Genomic DNA, 25181 nt, shown 5'->3' with positions numbered 1-25181 from the left:
TTTGCATTAACTTTTTCAAAATTAAATATTAAATAAATAGATATAATAAGATTTGTATTTTATTAAAAAAATCATTTATATAAATATGATAAGAATTTTGTTTTATTAGAAAAAAAAAAGAGGACCACGTGGAAAAAGAAAGAGAGAAAAAGAAAAGAGTTGGACCACATGAGAAAGACAAAGGGGACCACATGACAAAAGAAAGAGAGAGAAAAGAGAAGATGGGACCACATGAGAGAGATAAAAGAGGACACGTGGAAAACAAAGAGAGAAGAGCTGATATCATTATTCACATAGATTCTCTCTTATTGATGCACACATGTCCTCTTTTTATTGGGATGACATGAATGTAAACTTTTAGTATTTTGTGATATGAATGTAAAATAAGTGAGCTAAATGGCAATTAGTGTAATTGGAGCCTATTTTTTGGCAATTTTGTTATTTTCTCTAAATTATATCTTTTTAGGTCATATATATTGATTTTGCAATGTCAAGAAGTGGGTTTGACAAAACTTTAACAAGTAAGTTTTTGTAATTATTGTTTATTTTTACCATTAATTACATATTTAAATTGGTGTGTTGATGATGAATCATAGATGAATTAATTTTTTATATGTTAATTGTTATATAAATGAATTGATTTGAATGTCGATTAGTTTTTATGTTTTGTACTAGTGAATTGATTGATTAAATTGATTGAATAATTAGCTTGATGAATTAGATAATTAAATTGATAGATTTTTTTTGTTAATTTTGTAAGGTAAATCAAGAAATACAAATATATTGAATTTTTTCAAGCCTAGAAATGTTGATTCGAGTACTCCTTCATCTTCTGAGGCGACTAATATGCCACAAAAGAGAAGACGTGTAGAATTTAATCCTAATGAACTTATTGTTGATCCTGGGCTTCGACCGTGTATTGATGATTATGATGTGAGAATTAGAGACCAAGTTAGAAGACAATACTTATTAAAGGGTCCGTGTCAACCATATGGTCATAATTTTCCAAAAAAAAAAAACAAGCAACAGAAATGAGAAGTTTTATAGAGACATGGTTTAAAAAGTTTATTTGGTTGGAATATAGTGTAGAGAAAGATGTTGCATTCTGTTTGTATTGTTATCTGTTTGCAAGTCCAGGTTCAAAGAGTGAAACTTTTACAAGAAAAGGATTTAGCAATTGGAAAAAGGCAACAAAAAATTTTAATGACCATGTTGGTGCAGTAAGCAGTGTTCACAATGACGCAAGACGTCATTGTGAGGATTTTCAGAATCAACGCCAAAGCATTTCACATGTTTTGACCACTCAAAGTCGTGAAATGGAAAATGCTTATCGTACTCGTTTGACAACAGTGTTAGAAGTTGTTCGCATTCTTGTTTGGCAAGGTTTAGCATTCCGTGGTCATGATGAGACTCTTGAATCTTTACAAAGGGGGAATTTTCTTGAGGTAGTGGCATGGTATGCCAAGATGGATGAAACAGTCAGAAATGTCATCGGTGGTAATGCTCCTGGGAATAACCAACTGACATCTCCCAAGATTCAAAAAGAATTAGTTAGTTCTTGTGCCTCACAAGTAACATTAGCCATTCTTACTGAACTTGGAGATAGGAAATTCTCTTTACTAGTGGACGAGGCTCGGGATTGTTCTGTAAAAGAACAAATGGCAGTGATGATAAGGTTTGTGAATAAGAAAGGTGAAATAATCGGGAGGTTTCTCGCCATTGAGCATGTTAGTGACACTTCATCGCGTTCTTTAAAAGCGGCTGTGGATATGTTGTTTGCTCGGCATAATTTATCTATTTCTAGATTGCGAGGTCAAGCATATGATGGAGCATCCAACATGAGGGGAGAGTTTAATGGGCTTAAGGCACTTATTCAACGAGAAAATCCTTTTGCTTTCTATGTCCATTGTTTTGCTCATCAACTGCAGTTGGTGATTGTTGCTATTTCAAAACATATTCCGGTTGTTGCTGAATTTTTTACTAACATCAATATGATTGTTACTATTGCTGGTGCTTCTTGCAAAAGAAGAGATGAATTAAACAAACATAGGGATGCTGACATTTTTGAGAAATTAGAGACTGGTGAGCTTACTACAGGAAAAGGGCTTAATCAACAGACTAATCTTGCAAGACCTAGTGATACTCGTTGGGGTACAGATCATGTCACTTTAGCCCGTTTGTTGTCTATGTGGAGTTCAGCCTTATATGTGCTTGAAAGGGTTTATGAAGATGGAATTGAACCAGAGTCGAGGGGCAAAGCAAGTGCCTTGATTAAACTGATGGAAGACTTTCACTTTGTATTTATTCTGCATCTAATGCTTAAATTATTGGGTATAACAAATGCATTGTCGCTTGCCTTGCAACAGAAAGATCAGAATATTGTTAATGCGATGAACTTGATAGAAGTTTTGAAAGTAAAGCTACAAAACTTGAGAGACAGTGGATGGGATGCTTTGATACATGAAGTCACCATGTTTTGTAACAAGCATGGCATTGTAGTGCCAGATATGGAAGATCAGTTTCTTATTCCAGGACGGTCACGTCGTGCAAGGAACTTGGTAACTTGTTATCATCATCATCATAATGAGGTTTTTCTTCCTGTGATTGATTTGCTTGCTGTTGAGATGAATAATAGGTTTTCCGAATCTAGCACTGCATTATTAAGTTACATCTCATGTCTTGATCCAAGAGATTCTTTTTCTTGATTTGATCAACACGGTTTGATTTGCCTTGCTGAACTTTATTCTGATGATTTCTCTGCTATTGACTTGCAATTTTTGAGAGAGGATCTAGATACATACATTTTTGAAGTAAGAACAAGTTCTGATTTTACTAGTTGTGAAGATCTTTCTGTCCTAGCAATTAAGATGGTTCAAACTGGTAGACATTTAGTGTTTCCATTGGTTTATCGTTTGATTGAGTTGGCTTTGATCTTACCGGTAGCTACCGCATCTGTTGAGAGAGCTTTTTCTGCAATGAAGCACATCAAGTCAGATTTACGGAACAGCATGGCAGATGAGTGGTTGAATGATTTAATGATTTGCTTCATTGAGAGGGCGATATTTGCTTCCATCGATAATGAAGACATTTTACAGCATTTTCAAAACAAAGAAAACCGGCGAACTCAACTTCCACCTCTTGCCCTTTCTAATTCTTAGTGTTTTTTTAATTTTTTTATGTTATTTATTATTATCAACTCAATATTTAACATTTTTATTTAACAAATTTTTTTATTTAATGTACTTTTATATTTTTATGTGAAATCTCGACCCTCTTAATTTACAATCCTGGTTCCGCCACTGGTCGTACTAATCTGCCTCATATTCTTAAATTTTACGAGGCATATTAAACTTTAACAGGATGAATATTGTATTTAAATTTTAATAAGACAAAAACTATATTGGAATAAATTAAAAAAAATTAGAAATTGAACTTCGCACTAATTTTTGAAATTGAAAGATAAAATTGAAGTAATGGGAAAAACATGTACAGATAAAAAGTCGTAAGGGTTTATATCGAAATTTTACATATGAATTAAACGCTAAGAAATTTCAGACAAAGGACATAGCGCATATTTAAGGATTCCAAGATCAGGTCAACTCCCTCAAATCTCCTCTGAATTTTTGTTTTTGCTCATTCTTATTACATAAATTATTTAATCTAAATCGTTTCAAAAATCCTTAATCCATTTACTTATCTTTTTTAATCTTCTTTTTGTTAGTTTTTAGATTCAATTAGTCTGTTCATAACACTGATCAATCACTAATTTGCTATTGATTTTTTTTCTTCCATAATATAGTTAGCTGAAATTTTAGTTTCTTGATTTTGAATTGAAAAAAATGGATGATATGAAAGATAAATTCAAGGGTTTCGTCAAGAAAATGAATACCCAATTATCATCATCATCTTCCTCTGGCAAATTTAAGGGTCAAGGTAGAGTCTTGGGTTCTTCTTCTTCATCAGAACCAACTAATTCTAATCCTATTCATGCCCGTTATTCACAACCCGTTAACCCTAAACCAATCCCAAAAAATTCTTCTTCTTCTTCTTCATCAAATTCCAAATCTTTACCTCAAAAAACAGTACCCACTTCTGTCAACAATTCGAACCCGAGCCGAAAACCGGCTGATGGGTTTGATCCATTTGACTCGTTGATCACCAATGGAGAAAGATCTAAAAATGGGTATTCTTTAAACGTGTTTGAATGTCCAATTTGTGGGCAGCCCTTTAGATCAGAAGAAGAGGTTTCTGAGCATGTAGAGACCTGTGTTAATCATAATCATAATAATGATGGAGAGAATGGGGAGAATGGGAGTGAATTGGAGAGTTGTGTGCATGTTTATTTGTCAGGGAAGTTGCCAGATGGTTCTGTGGAAGTTGTGCTTAGATTGTTTAGAAATATCGTTAAGGAACCGGAGAATGCGAAGTTTCGGAGGGTGCGAATGAGTAATCCGAAGATTCGGGAGGCGGTTAGTGAGGTTGCGGGAGGTGTTGAGTTATTGGAGTTTGTTGGGTTTGAGTTGAGAGAAGAGAGTGGAGAAATGTGGGCAGTTATGGATGTTCCTGATGAGGAGAGAGTTAGGTTGATTAGTAAAGTGATTGGGTTGTTAGAACCTAGAAAGGTGGAAGAGCAAGTGGTGAAGGTGGAGGATAATAAGTCGTCGGAAGAGCTGGTCGAGCCGAAGAAGATTGATAGAGAGGTATTTTATCATGTGTTAGTGTTTGATTTGCAAATTGTATTATATATATAGATTGATGCTTCGTGATGGATCACATTTGATGTTTTGCTATGTTTTTGGCTGGCAATTGTTTATTAGGCAGAGTTTAGGAAACTGGTTTATTTGTTTATGTTTATCTTAGAACACCTAAAGTAGAAAGTAAATAGAACTTAAAGGTTGGTTTCACAACTTCAATTCAGAGTGTATTGAGGTTTCTTCTCTGTATGTACATTGTAATGCCTAATTTGAATTGAAGAAGACTTGTGGGATCTTTTTTTTTACGTTTATCGGTATATGTATATATCTATGTGTTAGAACTAGTATAAGTCAACTTAGGTTTGCCCATTTTCTTTGGTAATTTGATTTAGAATTTATCCGTTTATTAAGCTTTCTATGTGAAGGTCTAGCTCATTAAATTTTGTATGTATCCTAAAAGCACGAATGAAATGCATGATTGGGGAGGGAGAGGGACATGAGCTTGCGAATTTGCAAAAGGATGAACATGTAGATTTTTGTTCTCTCTGGCTGAACCTTCAAAATTTTGCCTAGATTGTCGGAAGTTGCAATTTCTCGAACTAGATTTGCGCGGGAACATAACTCAAGATATCATGTAAATGGTTGAAATAGAACTATGTTTAGTGAACAGTTATTGAATTTGTGTGTTATGTTGCAACTAGAAGTACTACACGATATTTGTCTGGCATACATACGTTTTTCATTTTATTATGATCAACACATGTGATTATAAATCTTCATTTTGCTCAAGTCCATCGTACCAGCAGGTCCAGCACACATGTTATTCTGATCAACTCTTTTGGCTTGCCAGATTCGGGTTTTCTTCTCTGTCCCAGAAAATGTAGCTGCAAGAATTGAACTACCTGATACATTTTACAAGCTTTCTCTCGAAGAGATAAAAAGAGAGGCTGATTCTCGGAAGAAAAAGATTGCAGACTCTCAGCTTTTGATTCCAAAGTCTTACAAGGAAAAACAAGTACAGGCTTCCAGGAAGAGATACAAAAGGACGCTTATACGTATCCAATTTCCTGACGGAGTGGTGCTTCAGGGTGTCTTTGCTCCATGGGAACCAACTAGTGCACTTTACGAGGTCAGTTTGTTCAGCTAATTTTACAAATACATTAGCTGTTTTATTCTGATCAGCAGTTAAACTGATGAGCACCTTGATGCTTACTGAAAATTAACTTTCATTGTTTAGAAATTATCATTTAATACAAAAATTGTCCTCATCTTACATCACGTTGAACATTTTTTTCCTCATGCCTCTCTTTTTGGCTGAACTCTTTACTATGAGGATGTCATATTTTATTGTTTGATTCTCTTGATCTATGACTTGTTTTTCAAAAATCCTACCGGCCCACCTTTGTGTGCATGTGGTCAATCCAATAAAACGAACAGACTTAGAATGATAATTGGAACGGAATGCTATCATTAGTTGATTTTCATTTGCATATGGGTGATGCCCAAGGCATCAGGAATGGGAATAGTTTCCTCGTTCTTCGTGGTAAAACAGTGCCCAAAGTTTGCCCTTATGTGAAAAATCTTGAGGCTCTGAACTGGCTACTAACATGCATCAATTTTAGGGGTGTGCATTCGAGATCAAACCAAACCGAACTGAATGTACGGTAGATTTAAAATATTACAAACCAAACCTGTCGGTTTGGCTTTTTTTTAGTTCAGTTTGGTTTTTATCAAAAGTGAACTGACTTTTTTTAATCTTCAGAAAGAAACCAAACTCATTTTTTTATACTTGCAGACCAAAACAATTTTGGCTCAGTTTGGTTGTTATGTTTGGTTTGATTTTTGCGCACCCCTATGCATCATACTTGTGTTCGTATATTTGAAAACTCAAGGAGTGCATGTAGCTGTGTCTTTCACTCATGATTTAAACTTGTAATTTATTTCAGTTTGTAAGCATGTCGCTAAAGGACCCCAGTTTGGAGTTCGAGTTGTTAGATCCTGTCCTCGTCAAACGCCGGACAATCCCTCATTTTCCCAATGTCGGACAGAGGGCCTCAACGCTAGAGGATGAAGGCTTAGTCCCTTCAGCTCTCGTCAAGTTCAGACCAAGAGAAACGGAAGACTCCTTCTTCACAGGGCTCTGTAATGAGCTCTTGGAAATTAGTGAGCCTCTTAATTGATTCCGGAATGGAGTGCAAATGATAGTATCAACGCCTGTGATCTGTTTGCAATCGTTTTAGCAACTTTCTTTTAATTTATTTTTTTGTGTGATCTCTTCCACATTTTTTCTAGCAAATAGATTGTACCTGCCATGAAGTGTGTTTGCATTCGTGTGCTTATAGTTTTCTGTACACTTGCAATTAAAATAATATGAGAGTTTATACAGTTTGCAAATATAAAATGTACTTGAATTGTAATTGATTTACAATGTCCCTCTTTTAAAAGAATGGTGATGGCATTTCTTACTTGTTATGAAGAACAAAAATTGAGGATAATAATTATTATTGCTGAGAGATTCGGTAATTTGAAATTGCATCACAAATGTTATTTATTCTCTTAAAAAATGTTACTTATTTATTGTTTGTTTTCTTTTGATTTTTAGTTATTTAGATAACTTAAAATGCCTTGTAAAGAAGTTTCAATTAAATAGATCTAAAATTTTAAAGGAAAACAATTGTTCCTTTGTCCCTAAATTGATGGATAATTTATGATAAGTACAAGTAATACACCCATTTAATTTATCTAAAAAAATAGTTAATTGATAAAAAGAATTAACATTTCTATCCTTATTTAATATAGTATTAAAAAGGCTTAATTACTTAAAAAAAACCCACATTATAACATTTATTCGTTTATACCCCTTTTTTTGATTTTTCATTTTCGTCTCTACCCTAAAGAGTTAATTTGACCTCTTTTCATTTGAAAAAATATTCAAAATGATCATTTATATTCAGCTTATATTCTAATTAAACATTAATAATCTTAATTATTTATAATATTTTCATACTTTAATTAATTTAATTGTCAAAAATTTAAATTTTAGGGTAGAGATGAAAACGAAAAATCAAAAAAAGTGTACAAATGAACTTTTTCCTACGTGAGGGTATAAACGAAAAAATGTTACAAGGTGGGGTTTTTTTTAAGTAATTAGGCCTAATAAAAAAGATAGCAACTTTAATAAATTAATAAAATTAATTTTCTGTAAAAATTGCTTAACAATCATCAATCATTACATAGCTTCCATAGAAACAAATTCAAGAACAAATCTTTACATAAAACACATTTAAGCACAAATCTTTACACAAAACACATTCAAGCACAAATCTTCTGCAGCCAACTCCTATGATTGAACCTTTTTTTTTTTCACACAACACTGCATATAAGATATTCAAAGCTACTATTTATTATTCTTGTTTCTTCTACTTCATAATAATCTGTCAACCTGTTATCATATTTACGAAAAGAATGAGAATTTAAAGTTGATTGTTAACGAGGATTACGTTTTCTTTTTAGCGGATTCTTTTTCTTTCTCTAAGTGTTCGAATACGCTTCCGTCATACACCGCCCTAACCGTGTCTTTCTGCAGCAAACCGTCCTTATCCTTGCAAAGCATGTACAGAACTTTCCATTCTGTAAAGCTTGCAAGCCTGCAATCATAATTTCACCGCACATGTTTATTATTAACGCTATGAAATCAGAAATAGGATTGACTACTGATAATTCGAGCCATTATTTACATGCTTAAGAAATTAAAATTAGAAAAACTAACCATCCTGCGTAGTTCTTTGGTTCTCTGTTTGCCTTTAGCATTGCCTTCAGTTCCATTGATGTTAGGGCATTTGGATTTGATTTTGCATGCTTCCGAAAAATTTCCTCGAATTTTTCATGAACGAACCTAGAAAAAGTTAAAAATTCAAGAATAAAAAACCATAAAATATCAAACTTGTATTTTACGTTATCGTCATCTTTTCTTTTTCTCGTTTTCTCATACTTTTTATCTAAGCAAAAGTAATCTTATTATAGGATTCTTATAGCGACCTTCCTTCGGTGTCGTAGGCCCCTGAATCGCTTCCATGTTTGCCTCTGTGGATGTTCTTGATCTCGATAGGGAAAAGTAGAGAGGGAAACTTCCCCTGCAATGCACAACAACTCGATAAACTTACGAAATGATTGATAATGTTCTGTTCAAATTCTATTACAAAATTATCCAATTACTCTCTAGGTTAAAAATTCGACCACATTTAAAGATATATACATAATTTTTATTTTTCAGCGACCATAGGTACAATATATTAAAGATTAAAGTTCAATTATCGATTCAAATGCTAAGTTAAATGAAGTGAAATGAGAAAATCCAGATGAATAGCAAGACCAACAAATCTTGAGTTAAGCTAGCTCTTTTATACACAGATATAACAAACTAAATCATAAACTTTAGCCTATTTTACAATTATAATACAAATTTTTTAATTTTAGCAGTTTCACATACCAAGTATCATATTTTTACGATTCGAAACACCAATTAAATTTCTGATACATTTGTGGCGTGGACACCAAAAATTAGTAAATAATAGCGTTATTTTCGTATTAAATCTGAACGTTTCACGTTCTATCTGATCTCATTCTTAACAACGTTGAATCATTGTGTAGCATATTTCTGTTTTGTGAAGTTGTTTTATACAAAATGGCGCCGTTTATTTATACATTTTTTTTTAACATTTTATTTTGGTGAAAAACGACTATACACTATACAATGCAAAAGCGCAAAAGGTCAGAATGTAAGATGTGACGTTTTAAAAAATAGGATTACATCTCTAAAAACATAAAACATTGGAATTTAATATGCAAATAACACTAAATAATATAAGTAAAGAGATGGAGAAAAGGAAAATACAGGGCGAGTTTTTCGGCTGAGGCCAAGGTTGATGAAAATGGCACTTGCAGTAGATAAGAGGAAACCACATCCAATTGCTCTAAAACCTTTAAAAACAGAAATCTCTTATCAAATACTTGGATGAACAAGGTCAACCTCTCAAATTTGTGTCTCGAGATTAAAGAAATACATTTTAACTTTTTCAGGTCAATTGTATCCTTAAAATTGTATTTTGAATCAATAGATCACCTTAATCAATTAGAGTATATAAATTTGTGTTTCGGGATCAAAGTCCGGGTTGGAGGTTTATAATTTTGAAGTTACTCGACCTAAATTAAGAAAGTTTTAGTGATCTAATTAACAGATAAAATTTAAAATGACTTAAAATAATTTATTTGACTCTAAAACACAAATATGAAAATCTAAATAATCCAAAAAAAGATTAAAATATATTTATTTAACCGAGACACAAATTTAAAAGCCGGTTAAATACTAAACTAAGTAATTAACTAATGAGAAATTACCTTGAAAAGTCTCCCATGGATAAACAATTCCATCTTTATTTCTATCGAAGAACAAAACATGTTTCTGTAAAACATTGTGTTCATTCGGTACAAATTGCCCTTCAAAACACAACACATAATAATCATTAACCAACAAAATACAAAATATAATTCCCCTCAAATTTTTCATTTGAGAAAAATACAAATTACAAAAAAAAAAAAAGAAAATTAATCAGAGATGAATCATATAAATTATACATACCCTTTTGTTGGTTTTCAGCTGTTACGGTGGTAGGAGCCATAGGTAGAGGGAAAAAGTGGTGTTTGGTTGGCGAGAAAATCGGATTTGTTTATATTGAAGAAGAAGAAAAATAAGAGAAGTGAAAAAAATATTGGTTTTGCTGTAATTGAATGTTGTTGGGATGTTTGTAATTGAATTATAATGGAAAGACAGCTCTGATTTATAAAGATAAAGAGTTAAAAACAAAATTCTCATTATTATTATTATAATGTTGTTTCTGATACGTTATGCTTTCAAATCAGATGTTTCGAATACAAAATAAGCCATGTTTTAGTGCTATTATTATGAATTAGAAAAAAAAAAAAGGTACCATGGATTAATCAATTTACCTCCTCAAATTGGCATCAAATATCAATAAAGTCATTTTTAAAATTTTTGGATGAAATAAATCCACCACTTTCTCATTTTCGTATTAAATCACACCTCCTCCAAAAAGTGGAACACTTTCCAGTTTTAAATGGTAAAAAGTTCAAAATAAAACTCAATTAGAATTTTTTTTTATTTTTAAAATTAACGCTTAATGATTATTAAATTTCAATTTTTGCCTTATATTTTAAAACTTCAAAAATTAGATTATTTTTTTAAACAAAAATTAAGGGACTTGTTTTCTTTTTTTTCCTTCCTCTCCGGTCAACTCCCTCCATTCTGATTTCACCGCCGACGGTCCTTCAAAACGAGGAGCTGCTGCTCCTCGCCAGCTCCTTGCGAATGAGGAGCTGTTACTCCTCATTTCGGAGGAGCAAATCCTCCTCGATGGCGGCTAACGGTAGCGGCGATAGAGCGGTGTGTGGCGGTGGTGGTTGTCAGTATTTGATTTTCAGGCGATGGGTAGCGGCGGTGGGACGAAAGAAAAAGAAAGGGGAAAAAAGAAAAAAAGTCCCTATTTTTGTTTAAAAAATAATTTGAATTAGTTAATCTTACTCTCTTTTTTTGGTAAAAAAGGTGAAATTTATCCGTTTTTGCTACGTTGTGGGTTGAATTGATCCGAATTTGCTCACTTGTGGGTTCAACTGATCCGAATTTGCTCACTTGTGGGTTCAACTGATCCGATTTACTCGAAAATAACTTCTTTTATATTTCGTGCCAAGCCGAGGGGGTGAATTTATCCCTTGTTCTAAAAAAAGTCATATAAATAAGGTCGCGGATTTAATCATATTCAAATATGCAGCCGTTTAAAATTTGAGATAAGAGCTTTGTTTTCCACAAGAAGTTTGAGCAGAAACGAGTCTAGATATGGAAAAATTAAAGGTACCATAATTAGAACTCATCCAAAGTGTCTAATGTATGTTATACTAAAAAAAAATATGATTTGAAGTGTCAAAAGATTTTGACATTAACTTTATTGGCCAAGTAAAGCTATAAATATTTTAGTATTTTACTTATACCCTGAATTTGTTCAAACTAGCTTTGGACTTGTTTGAAATTTTAGACCAAATTGAGGGGGTAAAATGATCCTTTGTACAATATATTATTGCTTCATTATGCGATATAATAATAACCATGTGGGGAATCACACAAATCGACCAGAATATTTTTGTTTAAGTAGCTTTGCATTTAACAATACTTTGATAAACATTGATATATTATCAAAATGACGTCATTTTGAAGTTTAATTTTTTTGTCGATTTGGTTAACTAGTGATAAAAGTCAAACTAAAACCGAAAACGAACTTTTTATTCATTCACATCCAAGTTAATTATGTTTAGCCATTTCAATTGAATCATAATAAAAAAATATTTAGTTTGCTTCAAATTACAGTTCAAACTATAAAATTTTCGAATTGAAATGTCCCTTGAAGCTAGTTTATCGACATATTAGTTTTCCAATTTCTTCTATAATTTTAGGGGAAGGAGAGCATCGCGTCTCGAACCAAACATCCTAAGGTGATTTGAATAAAAGTTATAGACATAATAAAAAGGACATAAATCAAAGAGAAATTTAGCTTTAATAAAGGAAGTAAAGAAATGGAGGAATAAAGGAAATAAAAATTGAGGAGTAATGTGAATACAACAAACAAAAAATAAAAATAAAAGAAAGGATAACTTAAAAAGTGTAGCTTAAGAGGAACAACAAAGAAAAAAGTGATGCTAAATGCTTTTACGCCACTTCCACTCTCCCCCCATACATAGAATAGAATCAACTCATCGCCTAAATTAGGGCATTTATTTTGGTGACTATATATGTAGCGTAAATTGCCAATAAATTTACCCATTTCATTCACATTATTTGATTGCTTGCTGTTTTTAAATACCCTGTTTTGTGCAGCTTATAATATGCTAACCGTGTAAAAAATTAAGGCTTGTTTAGTACTCCCTCCGTCTAGGGAGTACATCGAACCAAATTAACCGGAAATCGAATTAAACTGAAAAATGATTAATTCGGATTATATATATTGTAGGTTTGCTTCGGTTTTAAACTTTAAAAACACTAATATAAATATATCACAATATTTTAAACACTCAACTTTTCTAATCAATTTAACCGAATCATTTCATAAAAAAATAACTTAACGAACCAAGCTCAAACTCCAGCAACCGACACTCCAACTTAAAACTTTTTATATAACCACCTCTCAACCTCCCACAACTTCTAAATCAAACATCACTCAGCCTCTAAACCAAACATGGAGCAACCAAATTATCTTAAGCATGCATGGTTTTGGAGTGAAGTTTAAGAGCCGTCAGCTATTAAATCTTACTTTAAGATTTTAAGCCATATATATCACATTTATAATTAATAGATTATTGTATTAAACAGACGTATGGTGACACAGGATAAGATGAGAACATGGTACATGACTACACGTTGGATCAAAAAACATTATATGAACATATCATGACCAGATCCCTTAGTTGACAATAGCATCCATAGTTGTGTTCAAAATTAATACTCAAACTCTAGTTAAGGTATAACACATTTTTTGATCCTGAACTAATTGTATTTTGGAATTTGATCCATCTACTTTTATTTATCAATATAGAGTTCTTACACTTTTAATTTTATAGACACTGGATCCCTCCATCACAAAAAGTATTAAGTATTAAAAAAAACAATCTAAGAACTTAATATCAACAAAACTAAAAGTGTAGGGACTAAATTTTAATAAAATTAAAGTAAAAGAACAAATGAAAAATTTATTCCAGCCGCAGTAACAGCACGTGTACTTTATTTCCGTGACGGAAGGGCTTGTTATCTACAAAATTTAAAGCGTAGGGACTCAACATTGACATATAAAAATGTGGGGATTCAATGCCATAAGGTGAAAAAGGACAAGGACCTAAAAATGCATTTTGCATCCATTAAACTAACTAAGGTTAATGAAAAGAATCATTGTATGCGTGTTAAACTTGAAATTCCAAGACACCAAAGATTGTTCTTTTCATAAGAGGAAAAAAGGAAAAAGCTTCCATGGTATATAAATATGACAAGTACACACATTTCTTCATGCATAGAACACACACCGAATCATAAAGATGGAAACTGAAATAAAAGGGGAGTGTTTTTACGCTATTAGAATTGGCACAGCAAATATAAATTGTTAAAAATGTGGGACAATTCATCGAGTTATAATTATTTTAGCCACCATGTCATTTTTCTCATCATACACAAGATTACATACCAGTAGGAGGAATAGTGTATTACCTATATACAGTTTCTTGTTCACACAGCTTAGAGAATACAACACTTCAACACAAGCCCTTTTTGATCCATCCTTCCCTCTTCGTTTCCTGCAATTGCAAAATCTATGTGAATATATATCTGTAGACTAATTTACGGCAAAGAACAATTGAAATAATCAGAAATAATAAAAGCAAGATTGCAAACCTTCAGGAGGCTGAGCAAGCTTCCGGTTTTGCGGTAACACCATTTCTTTCTTCAATTGAGTCAATATATCCTCCATTGTGTACTCCCTCTTCCAATTAGCAAGCATAGGGAATACACTAGGTTCGACCTGATAAATTTGTCACCCGTAAGCCTATTTTCAATTACTCAAAATCACAGCCTAGGAGAACTAAATAAACATAATCCCACTTACCGCTCCAGTTTCAGGATTGACACAGGTCATATTTACGCGGGACTGGAACCTTACGGTTGGTGGATTATCTGGATAATCTGTTCCACAAAATAATTTCAACTGGTAGATACGACCCTCGTGAACAGTCTGACAAGTAGCACAAATAAATTCATTACTATTTTATGTGGAAAAATGATGAAAATTAAAATCGACTGTGAGTGCAAAACCAAATTCATAAATGGACAAAGGATACGTCAATGTCAAGAAAGAGACCCAATGGATTGCACTGACAAACAAACAGAATACAAACCCATTAACAGGGTTGTCACAAAAGAATCACTTGTTTATCGCTCTCTTTCTTATTACAAGAGCCATAATCATTTGATTTCATTCCAAACCAGGTTTCAATCAAACCAATTCTTTTTTTAAACTTGGGAAAGGGTTAGCAAGGGGCAATAGGTTTCTTTCTCTAAATGCATACAGCCAGAATTGTGTTTCGGAACCCGAATAGAGGATGCAAGAAATTTCTGTCGTCATGGGACTGAGAAAACATTATCAGCCCATAAAACCACAAGCATGCACTCGATTGCTACTTCTGCTGAAACATATCCCACAAAGTAGGTTGCTACATTTAGAATTCCCTAGATAAGTCCAGAAACTTGATAAAAACTATTAAAAGAGGGGCAGGGGTAGATTTTTTATCAGGACTTCGGAAAAATCTGTCAGAAAAAGGTAATTATAAATTGTTGACTGGGAAGGAAACAGCTCAGAAACTGACACCTCAACCAAGATAGGAGACGGTAGCAATTCAAGTGGACAGTCCATAATTTTCAATTTCAATAATAGTTCATAACAACTACTCCCTCCGTCCCATTCTAATTGAACACTATTTTCTTTTTGGGTGTCCCATTCTAATTGACAGTTTCTATTTATAAAGTACTTTTCACACTACTTTTCTCTTTATACCCTCTTCAATTAATGCATTTAGAAAGCATATTTTTAAAAAGTTGTGATGCATTTAATGTAATATAAGGATATAAAAGTAATGTTACTAAAATTTCTTAAATAATGTGCAATTGAAATTTTCTCAATTAGAATGGGACAGAGGGAGTAATAAACATAAGAACAAAAGTTTTCTGTTGCTAGATCAATGGCATGAGGCCACTAGAATAGAACAAACGATGAACACTTGCTAATATTAATCCTTAACCACATAAAGAAATGAGAATAAGAAGGTGACTGCACTCATCAATTGTAAATTGTACCCAGATGGTAATCACCATGGTTAAATCTATTCCCAAAACGATGAAAAATGGTGATACGAATTGATGTTTACCATTATTGTGAGATTTAGATCACACAACTATTAGCAGACCTCCCAAATCCAAGTACATCCACTAGCATGCACAACCAACATGAGAAAGATAAAATGAGGAAAAAGATGCATACACTTGGGGGTCCAATAATAGTTCCTGTCCATGATTGCATCAAAATATCATCAGCATCATCCATTCCATAGCTGACAGTTCCATCTCCAATCCCCTTCTCCCCTCTCTCAAGCTCTTCCAGTAATCTGAAATTCCTGGGCACTGCAAATGCCGCCAAAAATATTAGTTATAATTATTCTATCCTCATGTATGAAAACTCTAGGAAGTTCCATTGGTTAGAGTATCTAACTAGAATTAGTCTTACGCAAATTGACTGTTTAAGGAAAAAGAAAAACGACATGTCTCACATTATAATACTAACAAGCAGGTTAATTGCTTTTTTTACTTGAGCAATGCAGCTGTAAGTTTGTAACTACCATGGCAAACTCTCCAAGAAAGAACCCTCTAATAAAATAAAAATGATAGTGCTCGTCATATTATTATGCATAGTGCATACTGTAAAGCACTAATGCAGCATACCAAGCGTTTAAAGCCACAAGTCAAAAAATTGGAGAATACTATATATTTTGTCGTTATAAAACACTTAATCTAGCCGTGCTATATTTTTAAATCCGGAGAATTAGTATAAAATATCAGCTCTGCTACTTTGAATTATATTGATTCAGTTCACAATCCTAAGCGTGATTGCCTTGGACCTCTTTTCGGTGTGATTGCCTAAATCATTCTAAGTGGGATTCTTTCTTTTCACTTAATTTCCTGACCTGAAATTCTGAAAAGGTTACTTCTGTCGTTTTACTATTCAAACATTTAACATACATAAAATGAATTTCTCAAATCTCCTACATCAATCCCTCTACACGATACATACCATTATCAAATCTTTAGTATTTAATATAATCTAACTGATCTAACAAAGTTTCAACCTTCTAACGACTTCATGGAGATACATGTACTAGCTGCGAAAAAGATATGATGCATGGCACCAAGTCACCAACCCCAGCATATAAAGTTCCAAGTTATTATTTTTTCTGATTTGTCTTCTTAAAATTGTTAAATATCAATGAATTCGAATGAAAGAGGTTTACAACCCATGGCATTGTTAGTTTATATGTCTGTATCAGTACCTTCAACTACGGCAGCATTTGCTTTTTCATGCAACAAAGGATAAGTTAAACCCAAGGGAAGGCTGCTTTATTTATAACTATTCTCTGGTACTACAACATCTCAGACTCTTTTGCAACATTAGAGAAGCAATTGAATTACAAACAACGAGAGCAATTAAACCATTACGAGCCTTCATCCTCTCAAAAATTGTTCTTACATTACGAATCCTCCACTTCATTGCTAATGAAGTTACTAAAGCAGGGCAATTCCAATCAAAGTTTCAAACTGTGAACTACAGTCAGAAATAGTCTCTACTATTTGATCTTATCAATAAATTTCGTACACCAGAATGCCCAATGATTCAAATCTCAGTTCATATCCAAGCTAATTTATTTTTTAAAAAAAAAACTAAAAAAATGATCTTTTACTATACCCAGAAATGAAACTCAGTTTTAAACGTAAAATGAAGCACAACCGCATAAAATTAATCAAATTTAAGAAATAAAGAATTGGTAAAAAAAAACTAGGGTTTATAATAATTCAAAGAGCTCACTTACCAACAACACTTGATCCTTCAGAACCCATTGTTAAGTGAATGTCAAAATTGGCTGACAAAAAAATTAGGGTTTGCTGTTCAGCTACAGATTAGAGAGAGAATTTCAAAAAATCTAGAGAGAGAAAATGAGAAATGGAGACCAACAACTACTGTCTTGCAGTTTATGCATACGACCACCTCGTAGGTCTACTACAATCTACTTGGCATGTAATAAGTTTATGTTTGTTTGCAGAATAATCCTTTATCTTGTTATTTGTTTTCAAATCCGTCCCTTATTTTTCTCTTATAAAAATAGTAGTTAGATTACCGCCATATCACAACGGTTAGTTCTTAAGAATGCATTAGTGAGCTTAATTATGACCAAAGGATCAATTCACCCCCTCAACTTGCCACGAAATATCAAAAAAATCATTTTGGACGTTTTTAGATCAAATAGACCCGCAATTTGCGGGTTTCGGTCAAAAAGCCCCTCCCCCACTCCCAGCTAAGCAAATGTGTTACACTTTCCGGAAAAAATAGAAAAGGTATTAAAAAACCCTCAATATTTTATTTATCTCTTAGATTAATACTTAATAATCTTAATTTTCAATTACATTTTTTAATTTTTAAAAATTCAATAACTAATTTAACTTTTAATAAAAAATAAAAGGTCCTTTTCTATTTTTCCCTCCTTCTTCTTCCATTCCCCTTTCTTTTCTTTCTTCTTCTTCCTTCTTTTTTTTTCTTTGTTCCGGCCACCACTGTCTGTCGCCGCCTTCGTCCCCCACCACCTCTTTAAGCAAGTTCGTCCCCCACCACGTGCTCAGGCGAGGAGCAGCGAGCAACAAGTCCTTGAGGAGTTGCTGCTTCTCGAAAACGAGGAGGAGCAGCTCCTCCAATGAGGAGCGGTTTGTGACAGAGGGGGTCGGGCAGTTTCCAACGGCGGTTTCCGGTGGTTTATATTTTAGGTGTTTAAATAACATAATTAGACTAATTAGATCTAATTAGAATTTTAATTGCGTTTTATTAAGGTTGTAATCGTGATTAATTAGAATTAATTAGCAATCTCACTTTTTGGATGTGCTTTTGTGTTAGAGTGGCTGATTTGAGCGAAAAACGCAAGTTGCTGATCTGTTTAATCTAAAAACGTTTAAAATGACTCATTTGATATTTTGTGCCAAGTTGAGGAGGTGAATTGATCCTTTCTTCGCTTAATTATATAGAACGTGAAAGCTTAAATATCAAAATATTAGGGAAATGCATTTATTATTTCATAATCAAATGAATCAACTACATGTTTTTTAAATTTTGGTAAATAAAAGGATTAATTACACCAAAAATCATGAATTTTACATCTTTTTAAGAAAATAACATGACTTTTTAAATGTGGCAAATAAAGGCACAACCTTTCGTTTATGTTAAGTTCAACATTCGCACATTTTTCGATGAAATTTTGCTGAATTTAAAACTTGATGGGTGTGCCGCGTGTCCTGTCACATCAGCAAAAATGCCCCTAATGTTGAAATTGCAATAAAATGAAAGATGACGCTTTTCTTTGTCACGTTTTAAAGGTCATGCTATTTTCGTGAAAAGTGTAAAAGTCATGATTTTTTGATATAATTAACCTTAAATAAAAATACAAGAATATATATTAAAACATTATAAATTGCGTCCATTATACTTAATTTATACATTTTCAATGTTTAATCATCTAAAAATATTAAAACTTTATTTGTTGTTCTAATTCTAATTAAAAAATTTAAAATCGTCCATTTTAATTTATGATCCTCGCCTATCTTTTAATTATACCTATTCATTTAAATAATCAAACTTTTATAATTTTTTTTTCCAATTCTAATCAAATTTATTTCTTTAGTTGAGAGGTACTTATCAAAATTAAAGAGTTTGGTGAGAATTGAAAAGATCCAAAAAATTATTTTTCTTTTGCATAAATAAACCTTCAAAATAAATTAACTGCATTTAATATATCATTAAGGGCTATTATTTGTTTAATATCAAACCTTTGTTGGTTTTGTTAGTTATAGCCAAATCTTTCAAAATCGTCAAGATTATTCCATTTTGGGATATTCAGAACCTTTTGTAGCCAATTTTTGAATTTAATCCTAAGTTATTACATGCAGGATTAGCCTAAATAGCTAGAAAAAGTTATGAATATCCTAAAATGGGCTAATCCTGCCGATTTTGAAAAGTTTTTGATTTTTCGAATTTTAAATATGAAATTAATTTTAAATGAAATGAAATAAATTGAATATTGTATTTCGAGTTTAAACGCAAATTTAAATTATAAAAATTCATTTGAACCAAACACATATTTTGTAAGAACTCAATTGAATTTCATAAAAAATGTGAAACTTATTTCAACCAAACAGACTCTTAAAAAAAATTTGAGACCGAGAGAATATACACAACAAATTCAACAACCGTTTTTTTTTTTAAATTTCTCTATTACTAATATACAGTCTCAACTGCAGTACTTATACTAACAACTCAAGAAAAAACAGTTACAAGAGAAAATACTTTATTATGCATAAGGTAAAAAGAAAAAATTCACTACAAACTATCATACAAACAACAAATTAAATATTTTATTATTGAAGCTTTACTTCACATGCTTTGATTATTGCTGCATAAGCTTGAACTGCGCTGCACAAGCTAGGTAGAATCCTTGAGCTCATTCAATTGCCTACAATCTCTCTGTTCTAAATCGATAGACGCTTTAAGACAGATTATACATACACAAATTATTTTAATTTATCAAGATAAAATAAATTAAATATATATAAAAAGAACTCAATAATCCGATAAAATTGGATAATGATAGAAATCAGTACATCGGAGCTCGGAAAGGGACTCCTTTTCTGGATTGCTTTAGTATCCTCTTCTTAATAGATGATGCGCAGTCTTCATCTTTTTGGCAATAAATGGCTGAAACCTATCAGTCAAATTAATTACATTATGAGATTAACATTAATTTTTCCAATTATTAATAAATTTCCTTCAACAAATACTATAATTAGTAAATATTAGGAAAAAAAATTAAGAAACCTTGCATGAAATGCTGCAATATAGTGAACTATTATCTTGTAATCTTCTGCTGCATGCAATACAACTATAACCCCTTGCATGAATTTGTTGCTGTAGTTTGCGGCCATTTCTTTGCTTTAAGAACAACACTTTGGCTTTGTTCGTAAGATATGTCTACATATGAAGATAGAAAAATTAAAATTATATATTGCATTCATGATCATATATCTAATTTTACTCCTTAATTAATTTGGAAAATTTGGATTCAAACATTTATTTGTGTGGTGGAAGAATTTGTACAATTAGGTGAACTTATGACATTTATATTTAATGCACTTCATCATTCCTATTTTAGAAGCATATTAATTTGATTTTGAGTTTCCATTTTTGGTATAAATGAATAGCAATTAATGAAAGCAAATAAATAAATAAATAAATTGCATCTTACCAATTCACATGGTCATTTTTATCTGGCTAATAGACCGAAAAACTCTCGATCTTTGATTTTTTTTCAATAACATCATGACGTTATAATTTTGTCAATTTTACCCTTTTTGTATTTTCAACTTTCAATAGCATCCTAATGTTGGTTTATAATTTTTGAAACCGCAAACCAGACCAATCATTACTCTTTTTCTATTTTCAAGCCAAAATCAAACCAATAATCTTCTAAACCGCAATATTTGGTTTGGTTTGGTGAACTGGTTTGACTTGGTTGGTTTGACAACTCTATTAAAAACACCCAACCTTTTAACCTCTTTCCAATCATACTCTGACGTTGAAAATTAGTCAATTTTATCCTATTTCGCATTTTTTCGTTTCAATTGTAACCTTAAACATTAAATTGACCTTTTTTATTTGAAAAAAGTTCAAAAATTCTTTAAATTGATCCTTTTTGCATTAAATTGACCTTTTTTGAAGAACTTAATTGAACTTATTTGAACTTTCTAAATAAAAAAATGTCAATTTAATGTTTAAGAGTACAATTAAAACAAAAAAATTATACGAAATAAGATAAAATTAACCAGTTTTAAACGTCAGACTAAGATTGGAAAGGGCTAAAAGGCCGTTTATGTGTTTTAAAGGATTAGGCCTATTCTGAAAAGTAAAAAACCAAAAAAAATGTAAGATATTAAATTTCTTGGCAACGTTATTGATGAGTACTATGGAGTATAATTGAGGTTACAATATTTTCTCCTTCATGCAATTTGGTTATTGAACTTCTAAATGTTACCGATTGGTTATCGTACTAGTGACTCCGGCATATTTTCAATAAAATTCGGCTAATTTATGCATACATGGAAATCTGTTTGTTTATAATTTTTTTTTTATTTTCACATCAACCATATTAATAAAAGATATCTCACACTCGTTCACCATGTCACCTTTTCTATTCTTCCAAATTTAAAACTTCAATATAAAATTTGACTGTCACGTAAGTATAAATTGACCAAATTTTATTTAAAAATCTACCGGAGTTACTTATAAAAGCATAGTACGTTTAGTAATTTGTAACGTGTTAAGTTCGATACCTAAACTGCAGTAAGGAAAAATTACAGTAACTCCTATAATCAATTACTCGTAACATGGAAGAACTAAACATATATGCATTTTATACCTGTATGCCAGAACAATTGAAGAGCTTGCACAAGTCTTGTCGATTGATCACATCACTATAAATATATCTCCGAATCTTTAAAAAACAAAATAAACATATAAATATATCTCCGAATCTTTAAAAACCAAAATAAACATATATATTAAAGCACCCGAATATTATTATACAATAATTAATTATAGGATGATAAATAATTACCAAAAAATAAATATATGATTATATTAATGCATGCATGCAAATATATCTAGTTTTAGAAACCTTGATGTGGTTATGGTGAGCATGATGAAGTGGGAGACAATTAGAACAGAAAGAAGAACAACAATCAATGCAAAATCTATCCTCTTCATTCTTCTTCACACCAATATGAACTTTGCATTTTCTGAAGAACATTGTGTTGAACATTACAATTACCCATTTTGGTATTACCATCATCATCTGCAACGAAATCGCCTTAGTTAATTATAAGAAAATTAACGAGTTATTTGCATGTAAAATTTCAATTTTTCGCGTTCATAGCAATTTAAGCATAATTTTTAAAACTTGATAGAAAAAAATTTCAACCTTTTATTTTTTAGCATGCACGAAGTCAGTTTTCTTCACCAAACGATGTCGTTTTGACCGCTTTCTAATAGCTAAACAACATCCAATAATGACTTTGGATTGTACAATTTAAAAAAATTAAAAGTTAGGGTTTTATGTGTCAAATTTTAAATATTGTAGTTAGATCGTTACAAACACAAAAAGCTGAGATTTATATGCAAATAATTCAAAATTAATTAGTAAAATTGAAGAAGATAAATATGTTTTTTTAATTACTTGATTTTCAGTTGTTTGAAGCCTTCTGATGCTCGCCTTTCTCATATTCTTTTATTTTTCTTTCTCAATCTGTAACTGAGCTCTCTTCATGGATATATATTTGAGGTTATAATTAGTATAGCATTTATATTTACAGGCTTTGAATTAAATTCCTCGCAGTTTTCTCTGGATTATTTAACTAGATTTTTTATGAGGATTGGTTGAAAATCTGTCAGTAGCAGTAGTTGTAGAATATTCATTCAACTTCAAAATGATTGGAATCTTTTTAACTTGTAAGTATCATTAAACCTTATTTATAAGTCATTTAACTTATAAATTCTTGATTATTTATTCGATGTAAGATTTATTCATACTTCTAACATTCTTTTCTGAGTGTTTATCCCGCACAACGGATGTGTCACGCCATTTTTACAACAAACCAATAAACATTTATAATAACAAATTTTTATTTATTATTTATTTTTTTATCATTAAACATTTACATATGGCTAACGCCCCATTAGTTTGTTGCACGAATGACGTGGTGCAACTGTTGCATTGTATAATTATTCTTCTTTTCTTGACTGTAAATGGATTTGAATCGGTTATCACTTATTTAACATATATGTAGTATTTTCATTCATAATATACTCTTTTTCGCTAGTTTCGCATTATATGTTACGCACTCGGCTCATAACGTGGTTTGCCAATTTATATATTAATTAAAAATTCATTATAATTATATCATTTTATTTTACATAAATCAATATCAAAATTAAACTATTTTTTATTAAAAATAATTTTATTTATAATTAATATTATATTATTTAGAAAATTTATTGGATTAAAAAATATCTTTATGAGTTCGTTAAAGATTAATGTAAAGATGTAAGTCCTCCCTCTTTCCATCCGTGTTTTTATATATAATAATGGGTCTAATTATTAAACCTTTGTTTAAAGTTATATTAATAAAAAAGTAGTTCTGGTTATAATGAAACTACATTTTTTTTAAATGGCTTAATTCCTTAAAAAAACCCCACCTTGCACTTTTTCTTCGTTTATACCCTGACCTTGTAAAAACACCATTTGTACCCAATTTTGAGTTTTTATGTTTCATCCCTACCCAAAAGCATTAAATTGTACTCTTTTTATTTGAAAAAGAGTTTAAAACATACTTTTTTCTATTTTAAAAAATACAATAAATCCTTAAACTTAAAAAATAATCAAATACATCCAAATAATTAATTAATTTTTTTAATTTTATAAAATAATAAAAAAATTAAAAAAATTTATTATTATTTTTAATTTTTTTTGAAGAAGATTGTATTTTTGTATTATTAATAACATTAATATCTAATTAGTATATAAGTTAAAAATGAAGGATTGTTTTAAACTCTTTTTCAAATGAAAAGAGTACAATTTAATACTTTTGGGTAGAGATGAAACATAAAAACTCAAAATTGGATACAAATGCTGTTTTTACAAGGTCAAACGAAAAAAAATATAAGGTGGAGTTTTTTTAAGGAATTAAGTAATTCTAAATTAAATAAGATAACAACGAAACGATGAAACTGAAATAACATACTGAAAAGGGATTAATAAACTTTTGATATCTGAACTTTTTAAAAATGATAATATGGTGTTTTAGTATAAATTTATATCAAATCAGTAAGTGAACTAGATAAATAATTATAAATTAATTATTCCATCCGGTTTATGCCAGAAAAAGGTGACATGAAGGATGACGTGGCTGAAATATTCAGGTGACTAACCGGCGTTTTTATCTGCTACCGAAACAAAACCGCCGAAACCACTAATTTGTAATTATTTAACAAATTCAGACACCATATTGATATAATTTGTTTTTGAAACACCATATTGTCATTTTTTTTTAAATTCAGACACCAAAAATTTATTAATCCCTACTAAAAATTAAAAAGTTTGTATTTACTATAGCAGTATTAGTCCGTAAATTAAAGGCTATTTATTCCACACACCAAATTATCTTAGAACACTATAATAAACGTACGGTAATCTTGATTGCTTTGGCAATTGAATTCCGCTTTCTACATTCTGATGTCTGGGTATGAATAATTCACACCCAACTCATCTACACTTGATACGAAATTAGTTAGATTCCATTAATGAATGTAATGCATAAACAGACAGATATCAATTATTGCTCATAAACCAATTTTAAAACAGCTCACAAAATATTTATAAACTATTTTATAACTATGAGGTAATATATTATAAGTTTAAGAAGTAAATTTTCCATCAAAAAAGAGTTTAAGAAGTAAATTGTTATAT

General features: G+C 31.2%; 5 protein-coding genes across 5 annotated transcripts; 2 read left to right on the top strand and 3 right to left on the bottom strand.

Annotated features, from left to right (window-relative positions):
* The first annotated feature begins 1031 nt into the window (after positions 1-1031).
* Positions 1032-3158, top strand: LOC126682030 (uncharacterized). The gene is made up of 2 exons (XM_050377585.1): positions 1032-2635; positions 2837-3158. The coding sequence occupies exons 1-2, from the start codon at positions 1032-1034 to the stop codon at positions 3156-3158; spliced, it is 1926 nt and encodes a 641-aa protein (XP_050233542.1).
* A 446-nt stretch (positions 3159-3604) lies between these two features.
* Positions 3605-7159, top strand: LOC126682774 (plant UBX domain-containing protein 2). The gene is made up of 3 exons (XM_050378532.2): positions 3605-4700; positions 5545-5823; positions 6641-7159. The coding sequence occupies exons 1-3, from the start codon at positions 3840-3842 to the stop codon at positions 6872-6874; spliced, it is 1374 nt and encodes a 457-aa protein (XP_050234489.1). The 5' UTR covers positions 3605-3839; the 3' UTR covers positions 6875-7159.
* A 708-nt stretch (positions 7160-7867) lies between these two features.
* On the bottom strand, positions 7868-10568 carry LOC126683444 (probable peroxygenase 4). The gene is made up of 7 exons (XM_050379343.2): positions 10333-10568; positions 10092-10190; positions 9589-9674; positions 8733-8827; positions 8464-8589; positions 8195-8341; positions 7868-8067 (listed from the first exon to the last, which is right to left on the bottom strand). Exons 1-7 carry the CDS (start codon positions 10370-10372, stop codon positions 8058-8060), a joined length of 603 nt encoding a protein of 200 aa, XP_050235300.1. The 5' UTR covers positions 10373-10568; the 3' UTR covers positions 7868-8057.
* Positions 10569-13854: 3286 nt separating this feature from the next.
* LOC126681068 (ubiquitin-conjugating enzyme E2 variant 1B-like) lies at positions 13855-17622 on the bottom strand. The gene is made up of 5 exons (XM_050376446.1): positions 17436-17622; positions 15836-15975; positions 14408-14533; positions 14197-14323; positions 13855-14099 (listed from the first exon to the last, which is right to left on the bottom strand). Exons 1-5 carry the CDS (start codon positions 17461-17463, stop codon positions 14041-14043), a joined length of 480 nt encoding a protein of 159 aa, XP_050232403.1. The 5' UTR covers positions 17464-17622; the 3' UTR covers positions 13855-14040.
* A 2486-nt stretch (positions 17623-20108) lies between these two features.
* Positions 20109-22937, bottom strand: LOC126681069 (protein RGF1 INDUCIBLE TRANSCRIPTION FACTOR 1-like). The gene is made up of 5 exons (XM_056105932.1): positions 22893-22937; positions 22335-22511; positions 22077-22151; positions 20480-20632; positions 20109-20366 (listed from the first exon to the last, which is right to left on the bottom strand). The coding sequence occupies exons 1-5, from the start codon at positions 22935-22937 to the stop codon at positions 20259-20261; spliced, it is 558 nt and encodes a 185-aa protein (XP_055961907.1). The 3' UTR covers positions 20109-20258.
* Positions 22938-25181: the final 2244 nt, after the last annotated feature.

Source organism: Mercurialis annua, linkage group LG5 (genome assembly GCF_937616625.2).
Source record: "Mercurialis annua linkage group LG5, ddMerAnnu1.2, whole genome shotgun sequence".
Classification (NCBI taxonomy): domain Eukaryota; kingdom Viridiplantae; phylum Streptophyta; class Magnoliopsida; order Malpighiales; family Euphorbiaceae; genus Mercurialis; species Mercurialis annua.
The sequence above is the reverse complement of the archived record's forward strand: the minus strand, read 5'-3'. Positions and strand labels throughout refer to the sequence as shown.